This window comes from Chanodichthys erythropterus, chromosome 8 (genome assembly GCF_024489055.1).
Source record: "Chanodichthys erythropterus isolate Z2021 chromosome 8, ASM2448905v1, whole genome shotgun sequence".
Lineage (NCBI taxonomy): Eukaryota > Metazoa > Chordata > Actinopteri > Cypriniformes > Xenocyprididae > Chanodichthys > Chanodichthys erythropterus.
In genome coordinates this window covers 42,735,555-42,750,493 of record NC_090228.1, presented here as the reverse complement: position 1 = coordinate 42,750,493, position 14,939 = coordinate 42,735,555, and the positions used below count along the sequence as shown (strand labels likewise).

Here is a 14,939-nt window from a genome sequence, read left to right as displayed (position 1 = left end):
CTACTTTGATAATGACTACTCGCCTGAGTTGCAGAGGAAAAGAGCACAGGTGCGAGATGTAGCTAATGAAACAGCTCAAGATGAAGAAGGTGCGAGCGCAGTGCATCTATCCAGCGCAGATAAGGATCTACTTGGAGACGGGAGTAAAAACTTTTCCTACCCTGATGGATGCTGCACAATCGCTGCGGGACCTGGGAATCAAAGTTCGAGTGGATGAACGGGACCGACAAGTAAGAGAAATATCGAGGGCTAGATGGTCAGTGCAAGGCAAAGGTGGACGAGGAGTGAGCACAGCGTTGTCCGACGCGGATCTTCAAGCATTTCTACAGAAGGAATGATCCGTTTAAAAACATGTAAACAGTACATTTAAATTGGATATTTCTGCTTCAGAATGTGAGTAAACTCTGGTTAAATTATAGAAGAGAGTGACACTCTGTTGAGATCCATATGTTTAAGATTTTTTTTTTTTTTCTCCCCTCTCATTTATTTTCGGGATAATAAGTGTTTTTTTTTTCTAAATTGACGGAGACTTGTTGGTATTTTGAATTTTGAGTGGAAATCACTCTTGGAGGCGGCCGTGTTTCAATAACATAATGGCTGCACGCACTCGGTGCACTTTTGGTACCCCAGGGAGTCAGCGTCACAACTCCCTGCCCCTGTTACATCGGGATTTGGCCTGTGAGACGACAGCTTGGCCGAATGGATGTATGGAAATCTTGTTCATGTATATAGTTCACGTTTTTGTTTTTGTATATGTTAAATATCTGCCCCTGACAGCTTTCTTTCTTTCTTTTTTTTAAATTTATTTTTTTTTTTTATTATTATTATTATATTATTATCACTGGAATATGTTGGTTACTAACACATATAACATCAAACAATGGACAATTTAATTTGTGTCAGTTATAATGTAAAAGGTCTGAGCAGCCCAATTAAAAGAAAGAAAATATTTAATCAGCTTAAAAAAATGCAATGCTCTATTGCATTGCTTCAAGAGACCCACCTGTCTGATGGGGAACATTTAAAACTAAAAAGGGAATGGGTGGACCAAATTTATAGTTCCTCATACAACAAGGGGAAGAGGAGAGGTGTTGCAATCATGTTTGCCAAGTCAGTATTTTTTAATGTGGAACAAGTATACAAGGATAAAGAGGGGAGATACATCATGGTAGTTGGAACAATTTCAGGCAAAAAAATTACGATTCTTAATCTCTATGCACCTAACGAAGACTATCCACAATTTTTCAAGAATGTTTTCTCTCTGTTGGCACAGAAGGGTGACGGAATGTATTTAATCGGTGGGGACTTTAATTGTGTATTAGATAGTCATGTGGATAGGTTACCAGCAGATAGGGGACCACAGTCAAAAAAAGTAAAAGCTCTTTTAGGAATAATGAGAGAATTGGGTTTAACAGATATTTGGCGACACTTGCATCCAAAAGAGAAGGATTTTACTTTCATGTCACATGTACATGGCAGTTACTCTAGAATAGACCTTTTTTGTACATCTAGAGCAGATTTACACAGTATTACAGAATGTCATATAGATCCCATAACCATATCCGATCATGCTCCAGTTAGGTTAAAACTTCAGTTAGGACAAGGTAAACAATTTAAATACTGGCGATTAAATGTATCAGTGATAAATGACTGTAAGGCCAAAGAAGAAATAAGACAACAATTGACTGAATACTTTCATATTAATGACAATGGACTAGTCACTCCATCTATTTTGTGGGAGGGAGCCAAAGCAGTGATAAGAGGTAAAATAATAGAGATAACATCCAGGAATAAAAAATTGAGATTAGCTAAACAAAATGAGATAGAAGATGAAATCAGAAAATTAGAAATAGAACATAAGCAAACAGGTAAAATCAAAACTCTAGAATGTTTAAAACAGGAAAGAAAGAAATTGGATGATTTGCTCACATATAAAGCAGAAGGGGCACTCAGATTTGTAAGTAGAAAATATTATGAGATGAGTAATAAAGCAAGCAGGCTCCTAGCCTTCCAATTACGTAAGGCTCAAGCAAGCAGGGTAGTTCCAAAAATTAAACACCCAGATACGTTAATAATGCTAACACAACCAAACGATATAGTTAATGCATTTGAAGATTATTATAAAAAATTATATGAAGGCCAGAAATTAATAAATAAGGAAGAAAAAGTTAAAAGTTTTCTGCGACCAATTGAATTAAATAAACTAACAGAAGAAGAAGCAAAGGAAATGATATCCCCTATCACAGAAGAAGAAATAAGAGAGATTATTGCAAAATTAAAAAATAATAAATCACCTGGCGTAGATGGATTCCCCGGGGAATTTTATAAGGTATTTGTGAATGAATTGGCTCCTAATTTATGTAAGGTGTTTAACTATGTATTACAAAACGAAGACCCCCCGCACTCATGGTCTGATGCAATTATCACTGTAATTCATAAAACTGGAAAAGACCCTACACAATGTATGTCTTATAGACCAATAAGTTTGCTTTGTCAGGATATGAAAATTTTAACTTCAATACTAGCAAACAGAATTCAAAAACATATTAAAAAATTGGTTAAACCAGATCAGACTGGATTTATTAATGGACGTTATGGCACAAATAATATAAGAAAAGCTTTAAATCTACAGCAAATTGGAAAAAACAGTAAAACACCCTCAATGCTTCTCAGCTTAGATGCCGAGAAAGCGTTTGACAGAGTGGATTGGGTGTTTCTGGAGCAGACTCTTAATTATATGGGATTTCATGACATTTTTGTTAAATGGGTAAAGACTTTTTACAAAAATCCTAAGTCAAGAGTTCGAGTTAATGGTCATTGCTCAGAGTTTTTTAATTTAGGTAGGGGAACTCGTCAGGGAGATGCAATGTCTCCAGTCTTATTTGCTCTTAGTATTGAGCCACTAGCTGTCACGGTTGAAGATCCGCAGTCTCGTTCTGTGGTCTGTGTTTATGTTGTGCTGTCACGTTAATTGTTTCATGTGGGCGTCGCCGCTGATTGCTGATCAGCGGCAGCTGTGTTCAATCTGGACTGCCTATTTATTTCCTTGTCTTTCGTCTCGTGTTTGTCAGATCGTTGTTAGAGTTCCCTGTTCTGTTTCCTGGTTTCCTCATGTGTGCTTCCAATTGGAGTTGTTTCGTCGTGTCTTCACTCTGGATTACTGTTTCATCGTTGGATTCTTCACTTCTGATTCACTCCCACGGACTTCACCACGATCATCTCACCGCGGTCCACCAAGGTCCCTGTGTCGCCGCTCTCCTGCTGTCTGTGTGTTTGTCATCTGACTTTCTGACGTGAAGCTCAAATAAATGAGATATTTTGACTTGCACTTGCATCCCTCGTTATTTCCCGTGACAGAACGATCTGACCAACAACATGGATGCAGCAAGTTCAGCAGCATTAACGGAGTTTATCAACCACAGCATTGCACGGATGGATCAACAGCAGGAGAGCATTTCCTCTACCGGACGCGCCGTGCAGGCATTGGTGACACAGGTGTCCGAGCTCTCCCAACAGCTACAAGAACTTCGAGGTCCCGCTGCGCCGCCCACACCGCCCGTTCCCCCACCACAACCCCCGCAAGGAGATCAACCTGAACCACGCTTACCTACACCTCAGACATATGCCGGTGAGCCGAGTTTTTGCAGAGCCTTTCTGAACAAGTGTTCACTGTATTTTTCTCTGCAGCCACGCACCTTCGAAAGGGAGGAGTCCAAGGTGGCGTTTGTGTTAACCTTGCTCACCGGGCAGGCAGCTTTGTGGGGAACGGCGGTGTGGGAGAATCAAGATCCTTGCTGTTCCTCGTTCCAGACACTTGCCGCCGAAATGAAGAGAGTGTTTGACCGTGCGGTCACAGGAAAGGACGCAGCCCGACGTTTGACGGGACTCAAGCAAGGAGATCGCACGGTAGCGGATTATTCCATCGAGTTCCGAACACTGGCGGTGGAGTGCAACTGGAACGAGGAGGCGCAGTGGGACGTCTTCCTGCATGGGTTGGCCGACCGTGTACAAAAGGAGATCTACGTTTTGGATTTACCTCAGAGTCTTAATGGACTGATTGATCTTGCACTACGGGTGGATGCCCGTATCAACCGTCTGGAGAATCTTCCTCGTTCCGTCTTCGCATCCCGGGGTGCAGAGGCTCGAGGAGTCAACAACAGAGACACGGTCGGTCCCGCTTTCGATCCGGAACCCATGCAGGTGGGGAGAGCTCGGCTTTCCCGGGAGGAGAGAGAGCGGCGGAGATCCCAAGGACTGTGCATTTACTGTGGAGGGGCTGGGCACTTCTTGAACAACTGCCCGGTAAAAGATCGAGCCCGGTACTAACGTTGAGGCTACTATCGGGTGGGATCTCCGCTGAAAAGTCCTCACCATCCACTCTTCTCCCGGTTAGACTGAGGTGGGCCACACACACGCTCACCTGTCACGCTCTACTGGATTCGGGGGCTGAAGGTAATTTCATGGACACACAGTTTGCACATCGCTTTCAGTTACCCATCATTCCTCTCACGAGACCGATTTCCGTCAACGCTCTCAATGGCCAGGATCTACCCAACATAACACTCACCACCACATCCATTACCCTCATCACTTCTGGCAATCATACTGAGTCTATTCCATTCCTTCTCATGGATTCACCCCTGGCCCCCATTGTTCTCGGACACCCCTGGCTCACACAACACAACCCCAAGGTGGACTGGCGTCAGCACACTGTCTTGGAATGGAGCACTCAGTGTCATAAGTCTTGTCTTGTGTCTGCTTGTTCTTCTGTGTCTGCTTCTGTGTTACAGGAAAAGGCTGCGGATCTGTCAAACGTGCCCGCGGAGTATCTAGACCTGAAGGAAGTGTTCAGTAAGTCCCGAGCTGCTTCTCTTCCTCCGCATCGTCCCTATGACTGTGCTATAGATTTAGTTCCCGGTAAGTCTCCGCCTAAAGGCAAGTTGTACTCTCTGTCCGTTCCCGAGAGGGAGGCCATGGAGAAATATATTTCTGATTCTCTAGCAGCTAAGTTCATTCGCCCTTCCTCTTCTCCGGCGGGGGCGGGGTTCTTTTTTGTTGGAAAGAAGGATGGTTCCTTGCGACCTTGCATTGATTACCGGGGGTTGAATAACATCACGGTAAAGAATACTTATCCTTTGCCGTTGATGTCTTCAGCCTTCGAGAGGTTGCAAGGAGCGTCCGTCTTCACGAAATTGGATTTAAGGAACGCTTATCATTTGGTCCGCATTAGGGAGGGGGATGAATGGAAGACCGCTTTTAACACCCCCAGGGGGCACTTTGAATACTTGGTCATGCCCTTCGGGCTTTCCAACTCCCCGGCGGTCTTCCAGGCACTCGTCAATGACGTGTTGAGAGACATGGTAGACCAGTTCATATATGTCTACCTGGACGACATATTGATTTTCTCCTCGTCTCTCCAGGAACATGTTCAACACGTCCGACGAGTGCTTCAGCGGCTGCTAGAGAATGGGCTTTTTGTCAAGGCGGAGAAATGCGATTTTCATGCACAGTCTGTTTCTTTCCTAGGGTACATCGTCTCGTCTGAGGGAATTCGCATGGATCCTGACAAGGTTAAGGCTGTGGTGGATTGGCCAAGCCCGGATTCCCGTAAGGCCCTACAGAGGTTTCTGGGCTTCGCTAATTTTTACCGGCGGTTCATTCGCAACTTCAGCCAACTAGCCGCGCCTCTGACAGCCTTGACCTCCCCCAGAACGGCGTTCAGGTGGTCCGATGCAGCTGAGGCTGCATTCGCCAAACTGAAAGACCGCTTTGTTTCGGGTCCCATCCTCATTGCCCCTGATCCTTCACGTCAGTTCGTGGTGGAGGTCGATGCGTCAGAGGTGGGGGTAGGTGCAGTTCTATCCCAGCGATCTCCTTCAGACGAGAAGATCCACCCCTGCGCGTTTTTTTCTCATCGTTTATCTCCAGCCGAACGCAATTATGACATTGGTAACAGAGAGTTGCTGGCAGTCAAGTTAGCGTTGGAAGAATGGCGTCATTGGTTGGAGGGTTCGGGGGTACCTTTCATTGTTTGGACTGACCATAAGAACTTAGAGTATATCAGAACGGCTAAAAGACTAAACTCCAGGCAAGCTCGGTGGGCACTTTTTTTCGGACGTTTTGATTTTTCTCTCTCGTACCGCCCGGGTTCTAAAAACATCAAACCCGATTCTCTTTCTCGTATTTTTGATCCTTCCGAACGCCCGTCTACTCCCGAGTGTATTCTTCCTGAGACATTAGTGGTCTCCACTCTGACATGGGAGGTCGAATCGAAGGTCAAGTCGGCCTTAGAAGGGGTAACGCCTCCGCCCGGATGCCCACCGAACCGTTTATTTGTGCCGGAGAGGTTAAGGTCCAGTGTTATCAAGTGGGGGCATTGTTCCAACGTAGCCTGTCATCCAGGGGTTAATCGCACCGGTTTTTTGGTCAAGCAACGATTCTGGTGGCCTGCCATGGCTCGTGACATTCGCCGTTTTGTTTTGGCTTGCGCGATTTGTGCCACTGGTAAGACCTCCAATCGTCCCCCAGATGGGTTGCTCCAACCGCTGTCTGTCCCTTCGAGACCCTGGTCCCACATCGCGCTAGATTTTGTCACCGCCCTCCCACCCTCCCAGGGGAACACGGTTGTTTTGACCGTGGTGGACCGGTTCTCGAAGGCGGCGCATTTCATCCCTTTACCTAAATTACCCTCTGCTAAGGAGACAGCGGTAACTGTTGTTGATCACGTCTTTCGGTTACATGGCCTCCCGATGGATGTGGTCTCTGACAGGGGGCCCCAATTTGTGTCCAAATTTTGGCAAGAGTTTTGTAAGTTGCTGGGGGCGACTGTTAGTCTTTCTTCTGGGTTCCATCCCCAGTCCAATGGTCAAACCGAGAGAGCTAACCAAGATTTGGAAAGAATGTTGCGATGTATGGTTTCCAAGAATCCTTCCTCCTGGAGCCAGCAACTCTCTATGATTGAGTACGCACATAATTCGTTACCAGTGTCTTCCACGGGCCTCTCACCATTTGAATGTAGTTTAGGTTACCAGCAATCTATTTTTCCCAGTCTGGAATCCGAAGTCGCGGTCCCCTCCGCTCACGCCTTCGTCCAGAGGTGTCACCGCACTTGGACGAGAGCCCGTGAGACTCTTCTCCAAGTGGGGGCGCGCACCAAGGCTAAGGCTGATCGCCACCGGTCGAAGCCTCCCGTATACGTCGTGGGTCAAAAAGTGTGGCTTTCTACCAAGAACATTCCTCTCCGCTCCGTCTCCAATAAACTTGCTCCCAAATTCATTGGCCCATTTCCTGTCACCAAGATCATTAGTCCGGTGGCAGTCCGACTTAAACTTCCTCCAGCGTACAGGAGAATTCATCCCGCCTTCCATGTGTCTAAAATCAAACCTGTGTTTCATTCACACATTAATCCGCCTACCCCGGTTCCTCCACCACCGCGTCTCGTAGACGGGGAACCCACCTATTCGGTTAATCGCATTCTGGACTCGAGAAGGAGGGGACGCGGATTTCAGTACTTGGTGGACTGGGAAGGTTACGGTCCGGAGGAGAGAAGTTGGGTTCCTGCGAGGGACATCCTGGATCACTCCCTTATCGATGACTACAATCGGCAGGTAGGTGCTCCTGGGAACGCCGAGAGGCGTTCCTAGGAGGGGGGGTACTGTCACGGTTGAAGATCCGCAGTCTCGTTCTGTGGTCTGTGTTTATGTTGTGCTGTCACGTTAATTGTTTCATGTGGGCGTCGCCGCTGATTGCTGATCAGCGGCAGCTGTGTTCAATCTGGACTGCCTATTTATTTCCTTGTCTTTCGTCTCGTGTTTGTCAGATCGTTGTTAGAGTTCCCTGTTCTGTTTCCTGGTTTCCTCGTGTGTGCTTCCAATTGGAGTTGTTTCGTCGTGTCTTCACTCTGGATTACTGTTTCATCGTTGGATTCTTCACTTCTGATTCACTCCCACGGACTTCACCACGATCATCTCACCGCGGTCCACCAAGGTCCCTGTGTCGCCGCTCTCCTGCTGTCTGTGTGTTTGTCATCTGACTTTCTGACGTGAAGCTCAAATAAATGAGATATTTTGACTTGCACTTGCATCCCTCGTTATTTCCCGTGACACTAGCGGAGTTAATAAGGAGCAACCCCAGAATACAGGGGATAATAGATAAAGGAGGAAAAGTCCATAAGATATTGCTATACGCAGATGATGTATTATTATTTATTGAAAACCCCCTTTCATCAATCCCAGCCCTTTTGGAGTGCCTTAGAGACTATGGCTCAGTTTCCGGATACAAGGTAAATTCTGAGAAATCTGAGGCAATGATGATTTCAGGACATTGGCCCACTCAGTTAGATAATGAGGTATCTTTTCGATGGTCTAGTCAAGGCTTCAGATATTTGGGTGTCATTCTTACACCTATGGCATCACGTTTATATCTAGCTAACTATACACGGCTTTTTGAGATGATAAAAAAGGACTTGGCAGGATGGGCAGTACTACCCCTCTCCATGTTTGGCAGGATAGAAACAGTGAAAATGAATATATTACCGAGACTTCTGTTCCTATTTCAATCCCTACCAGTTTGGGTTCCGCTCTCAGCATTTAACAAACTGGAAAAAATGATTTCAAAATTTATTTGGCAAAACAAGAGACCAAGAATAAGACTTAAAATAATTATGTCAAATAAAGATAGAGGGGGTTTGAACCTTCCTAATCTTAGATATTATTATTGGGCTGCTCAGCTGAGAGCTATGGCTGCTTGGCTTGGTATTGATAAGGAGGCAGAATGGGTTAATATCGAACAGAATTCACTTCCTGGAGTTTCTCTGACAGTTCTGCCATTTATGGATTTGCAGGCGCAGAAAAAAGTGAAAATAACAAATGTATGGATACAGCATACTGTTAAAGTTTGGTCCACCATACAAAAGAAGTTTAGAGGAATAATAGCCTTATCATGTGCAATACCTATTAAAGGTAACCCAGGTTTTCTTCCTTCTATATGGGATGGTGTCTTTAGTAGATGGGAAGAGAATGGTTTAAAGATAGTTAATCAAATTTTTGATGGTGAAACCATAAGACCCTTTTCTCAATTATGTGATAGGTTTTCTTTGAAATCTAATGATCTCTTTAGATATTTACAATTACAACATTATATCACAAATTATAAACATTGGGATATAATCAAAAGAACTCCAACAAATGTTGAAAAATATTTTATTAATATTATTGAACATGGTTTACCTACTAAAAATCACATTGCACATATTTATAGGAAGTTAATGCAGGACCAATCTGATGACACATCTCATATCAAAAGAAATTGGGAATTGGAGTTAAATACAGTAATAGAGGATGAGATGTGGATAAATATATGCGCTGGCTGTCATAAAGGTATAAGTAGTCAAATGTGGAAGGAGTTTGATTGGAAAATGAAGATGAGATTTTTCAGAGCCCCATTGGTGGTTGCCAAATTTGACGGTACATCGCCATTATCACAGTGTTGGAGAGAATGTGGAATGGTGGGGGACTATGTGCATATATTCTGGGAATGTCCCAAAGTATTATTGTATTGGCAGGGGGTTAAAAGGGAAATTAGTAAAATGTTAGGAAGAGATATACCAATGCTCCCAGTTTTTTTTCTGCCTGATGGTTTCCCCTTGGATCAGTTCAGTAAATCCCAGTTATTTGCATTACATATATTATTAATGGCAGCCAGGAAGATAATAACTGTAAACTGGATGAAGGTGCACGAACCTACTGTGACAGAGTGGACGCAAAGACTGAATAAGATATACATATTTGAGAAAATGATTGCGGACTTGCAGGTAAAATCTGACTTTTTTCAAACAGAAGTGGGCACTTATTGAAACGTATTTGCTCGAAGGAAATAGTTCTAACATATATTAATGTATGAACCATGCAGGTAATATACTGAAGGTTATTTACTAAATTGCTGTCAGTTTTTTTTTTTTTTTTTTTTTTTTTTAATTATTATTATTTATTTTTTATCCCTCAATGTTTGTTTATTTATTCATGTATTTGTCAAGTATTGAGTTGTACTCTGTTTTTTTTTTTTTTTTTTTAAAGTTTAATAAAGACACAGTTCAAAAAAAAAAAAAGAATGTGAGTGGCGCTCTCCATGTGTGAAGAGAGAACGCCGTTGAAATGTGGGGGTTTCATTACAAACTGCAGTCTGTAGCCCTGCAATATTGTATGCATCACCCACCGGGAGCCGAAACAGTCTGCCAAGCTGACTCGTAACTTGTGAGTGTCCCTACCCGACGTGTGTTGGATGAGGGGCACACACTCGGCAACACTGGGAACTGTAAAACCACTTTGAACACAGAGAGGGCACCCATTAGTAAGGGGGGGCTTACCTCACCCAACAAAGACCTTCGTTTCTTTAATGGGGGAATATGAAAGGTAGAGCAGTGGGCTTATTTTTCAGTTTGCTGTCCACCAGTGAACACGGACTCAAAGCCCCCCATGGCCAACATCAGGCCGTCCGCTTGCGTGTGTGATCAGAGGTAGTGGAGTTATGAGGTTTCTTAGCTGCGGCTGCGGCAAAGGATGTTTTTCCCCCATGGTTTTGCAGGCGGGGGATTACCGTGCTACACTGAGGTTTGGCTCTGACTGGACCCAGGAAATTACAACCTGCTGTAGACAGGTTAGGTGGCCGTGGAGGGGGGACCTGCGTCATCCTCGTCACCAGAGCCAGGCGGCTCGTTTGCAAATGAGGGTTCACCCATTAAGATGTCCTCAAGGAAAACGGATTTGGCTTGGTTAGCCCAATTCAAAGTTGGTGCTCCCCAGGAGTCGCCCGGGTGCGCATTATCATCGTCGTTTCCCCCATCAGAGTACAACTAGCCATAGAAATGTGTACTTAAAATGCTAAAGATTGGAAACCGTGACAGAGGAAACAAGTGAGAAGAAAGGTGGACAGCCTAAAAAGAACTGCAGCGTGGGGGGCTTGCAGAATGACACAGCTGTAACAGAGTGCGAGACAATCACATCTGGCAGAGGCTGATCAGAGTGATGTGTCGTCCTGAAGACAAATGCAAACGTTACCAAATAATCCAACAAGCTGTGAGAATATTAAACCAGAGGTTGTGAGAAGTGAATGACAACTGATGAATAGCTGCACGTATGGCCATAAATGCTCTCAGGTTGTAACGAAGGCGGGACTCAGAGTGAGATCCATATGCAAAGCTTTATTAAATGTTGAGCGTGGTCGTACAGGCATGGTCAAACGGGGCAAACAGGAACATCAGAGACAGGCAGGAACGTAGTCAGAGAACAGGCAGTGGTCAAAAGGCAGGCAGCTATCAATCACCGAACAGTAGAACCAGACAGGGATCAGAAACAGGAACCGGAACAGACAGGATAAACAGGACAAACGCTTGGAAATGTTACACTGGGAAAACAAGACCTAGCAATGAGGTGATGTGAGTAAGAGTCTTTAATAGTCCTGGTAATGAGCTGCAGCTGGGTGTTGTGATTAGTGGTTAGTGTGAAGTGTGTGCAGGTGAGTGGCAGAGAGGATGATGGGAGATGTAGTCCGGGAACTGACAGGAACAGACGGTAATCATAACACAGGTAAGGGGATGGGGCCTTACCTGGCATTGGCTACACGCTTCGGTCTATCTAACCAGGCTTGGTGCAATTGGATGCTTCTGCTGAGGTCAGGTACGGATGCCCTTCCCATAGGTGGATCTCTTATTGGTAAAAATTATTTTATTAATCACAGTGACTTACTGTGTATGGTAAAACCATATATGGCTACTCACTACCACTGTCAAATGATATTATATTATGATATGTTATATAGGTCTATAAAAAACACCTAAACACAGGTAAAAACTACACATGCTTTCACAAAGAAATTATTTATATATTCCCCTACCCATCTAATAAATATATTGCAATATAAATGGCTATAGTTTTCAATATAAATATTCCACATTTCCACAAACCATGGTAATTTACTACAGTTCATTCATGGTAAATGTTTGTAAGGGTGGTGATTTTGGGATTTAAAAGTCTTTTATCTTCATTCATGGCATGTTTCTCAAGGCGCATTACATTTCTGACACACGCTAAGCAGTAGACCAATCACAACAGACTGGGACCGGCTGAACAATCAGAGCGGACTAATTTTTAGAAGGTGGGTTTTAAAGAAACAAAACTTAAAACAGTTTCAGACAGAGAACCTGAAAACAGACATTAAATGATCTAAATGTATTCTAGTAGACCCCATAAACAAAATTATGAGCCTGTAAATGAGCATAATGAAGTTCATACCTGTTTCTCTGTCCTCAGTGCTGCAGTTGATACAATGTCATGGTTTTTATGTTCATCCATACACAGCACACATATACACTTCTGATCAGTGCGGCAGAAAACCTCAAGGATCTTGTCGTGTTTCGGGCAGATCATCTCCTGCAGTCGTCCAGTGGCTTCAGTCAGATTGTGTTTCTTTCCTTTAAACCAACTCTCATGTTGTTCAAGGTGATTCTGACAGTAAGAGTTCAGACACACCAGACAGGACTCCTCTTGTTATTGCAGCTGAACAGGTTTTCAAGACAGTCTTGGGTAAACCTGGTGGTCAACACAAACGTGTCTCTGGACCAGCTTGTCTTGTTGGATTGAAAGAAATGTAGATGTTGCCATCACAAATCCTGTTTGCACAAGATTCCAGCTACCTGTTCATCCAATCTTCAGTCCACGTAAGAGTTGGATGGTGTCCTGGAGGAACTTAATGGCCTCTTGGTATTCCTCTTGTGTGTGGCACTTGTGTGTGCTCAGTGCCATTGTCATGAGTGTCATGAGTATGAGCTGAAGAAAGTGCTTCCATCCTCATCCATCCATCATAAATATGTACTCCATATGGCTCCAGGGGGTTAATAGAGTAAAAAACAAAACAAAAACATATTTAACAAGTTATAACAAATATGTTTAACAAATATCTAGCTTTTGCATAAGCCGCGTTTCGTATTCAGCATATGAAGAAAGTGTAAAATTCCCCAATATATATATATTGGGTTTCAGGGCTTCTTTAAAAATAATTACAACAGAAATCTTCTGTGAGTCATGTGTTTGAAGATGTTTGACTTCACTGTGATCCAGGGATGTCCCTCTAAACACATTAATACACACACATTACATTCTGCATGATAAAATATAAAGAAGCACAGTGACCTTACGATTCTGTAATGTTTTTAGTTACTACAACATTACTGTAGTAAAACCATGTTTTACTATGTTACATGTGAAGACGAGCGGGGAGTATACAATACTAGATTAAAAAATTATCTAGCGAGCAAATACATATGTTACAACAGAGACACCGGAAGCAGAGATAAAAGCAGTTGGGTAGTTTATTGTGACAATCAGCAGAGCAAACAGGTAAGTGAATGGTGATAAGGAAGGTCTTGGAGATGAATGAGAGGTAATACTGTCCTTTTCTTTGTGTTGCAGGTGATGGTGGAAGGAGACGTTGGAGATGGCAGACAGGAACACTCACACACACAGGCAGGTAGGAACACGAGGAGTACTGGAGACAATGGAGACGAAGGAGATGATGAAGACAGGTAAGTATCACTTTGAGAGTCCTTGAGGTAAGTGTACAACGGGGTGTATCACGAACGAGACCGGACAATGTGTGTGTGTGAGTGTGGGGTTCTTATAGTGTGACTGATGACTGTGGTGATGAGCTTCAGGTGGCGGTGATTAGAATTCCGGTGATTGAGTGCGTGGGTAAGGGAGTGAGGTGGAACCTGACGTGTCTGTGACAGTACCCCCCCTCCCACGGCCCGCTCCTGAGGGCCGAGGACCCCGACGTCGTGGTGGTCGTCCTCGAGGTCGTGGGGCAGGTCTGTCCGGGTGGTTGGTGTGGAAAGTCTGTAACAGAGTAGGATCAAGGATATCATTCTTAGGGACCCATGAGCGTTCTTCGGGACCGTAGCCTTCCCAATCCACCAGATATTCTAAGAGACCACCACGGCGCCGGGAGTCCAGGATCTCTCGAACCTCGTAGGCAGTCCCATCGTCCAGGATGAGTGGAAGGGGGGGCTCGACGGCTGCCACGTCAGGTTCTGTGGAAGGAAGAACAGAAGGGTGGTGAGGTTTTAGGAGTGACACATGGAAGGTTGGATGAATTCTCTTGTATTGTGCAGGAAGTTGTAACCGGTAGGTGACGGGGTTGATCTGTCGGAGGATGGTGAATGGGCCAATGAAGCGGGGACTCAGCTTCTTGCAGGGCAGGCGCATCCTGATGTCTCTGGTGGACAGCCAGACCTTCTGCCCCGGTTGGTAGGTTGGAGCGTGGGAGCGCCGAAGGTCGGCTGTCATCTTGCACCTGCGCAGGGCTCTCTGCAGCTGGTGGTGAGCTGAGTCCCATACCCTCTCGCTCTCCCGGAACCAGTAGTTGACCGCTGGCACGTTGGAGGGTTCCCCGTCCCAGGGGAACAGTGGGGGCTGGAAGCCGAGCACGCATTGGAAAGGTGTTAATCCTGTTGTAGCTTGACGGAGGGAGTTCTGGGCGTACTCGGCCCAGCCCAGGTACTGGTTCCAGGAGTCCTGGTGGTCATGACAGAAGGTACGCAGGAAGCGGCCAATCTCCTGGATCTTCCGTTCCGTCTGCCCATTCGACTGAGGATGGTATCCAGACGATAGGCTGACGGTCACACCCAGGAGGGAGAAGAACGCCTTCCAGACTCGAGAGACAAATTGAGGTCCTCTATCAGAGACTATGTCTTCGGGGATTCCATAATGACGGAAGACATGGTTGAACATTAATTCCGCTGTGGCCATGGCAGTGGGTAGACCTTCCAGGGGGATCAGACGGCAGGCTTTGGAGAAACGGTCTACGACAACCAGAATACAGGTGTGACCATCAGATTCGGGGAGGTCGGTGACTCCCAGGTGTGACCAGGGTCTCTCAGGAACGGGCAG

The 14,939-nt window shown here is 44.9% G+C and overlaps 1 protein-coding gene across 1 annotated transcript in view; it reads right to left on the bottom strand.

Moving 5' to 3' along the window:
- LOC137025275 (tripartite motif-containing protein 29-like) overlaps nt 1-14,939 on the bottom strand; it is a 263,844-nt gene that overhangs the window by 75,066 nt on the left and 173,839 nt on the right. Inside the window, exon 5 of the mRNA XM_067393291.1 lies at nt 12,288-12,466. Coding sequence (XP_067249392.1) covers nt 12,288-12,466 — 179 coding nt within the window. The remainder of the gene's footprint in view (nt 1-12,287; nt 12,467-14,939) is intronic.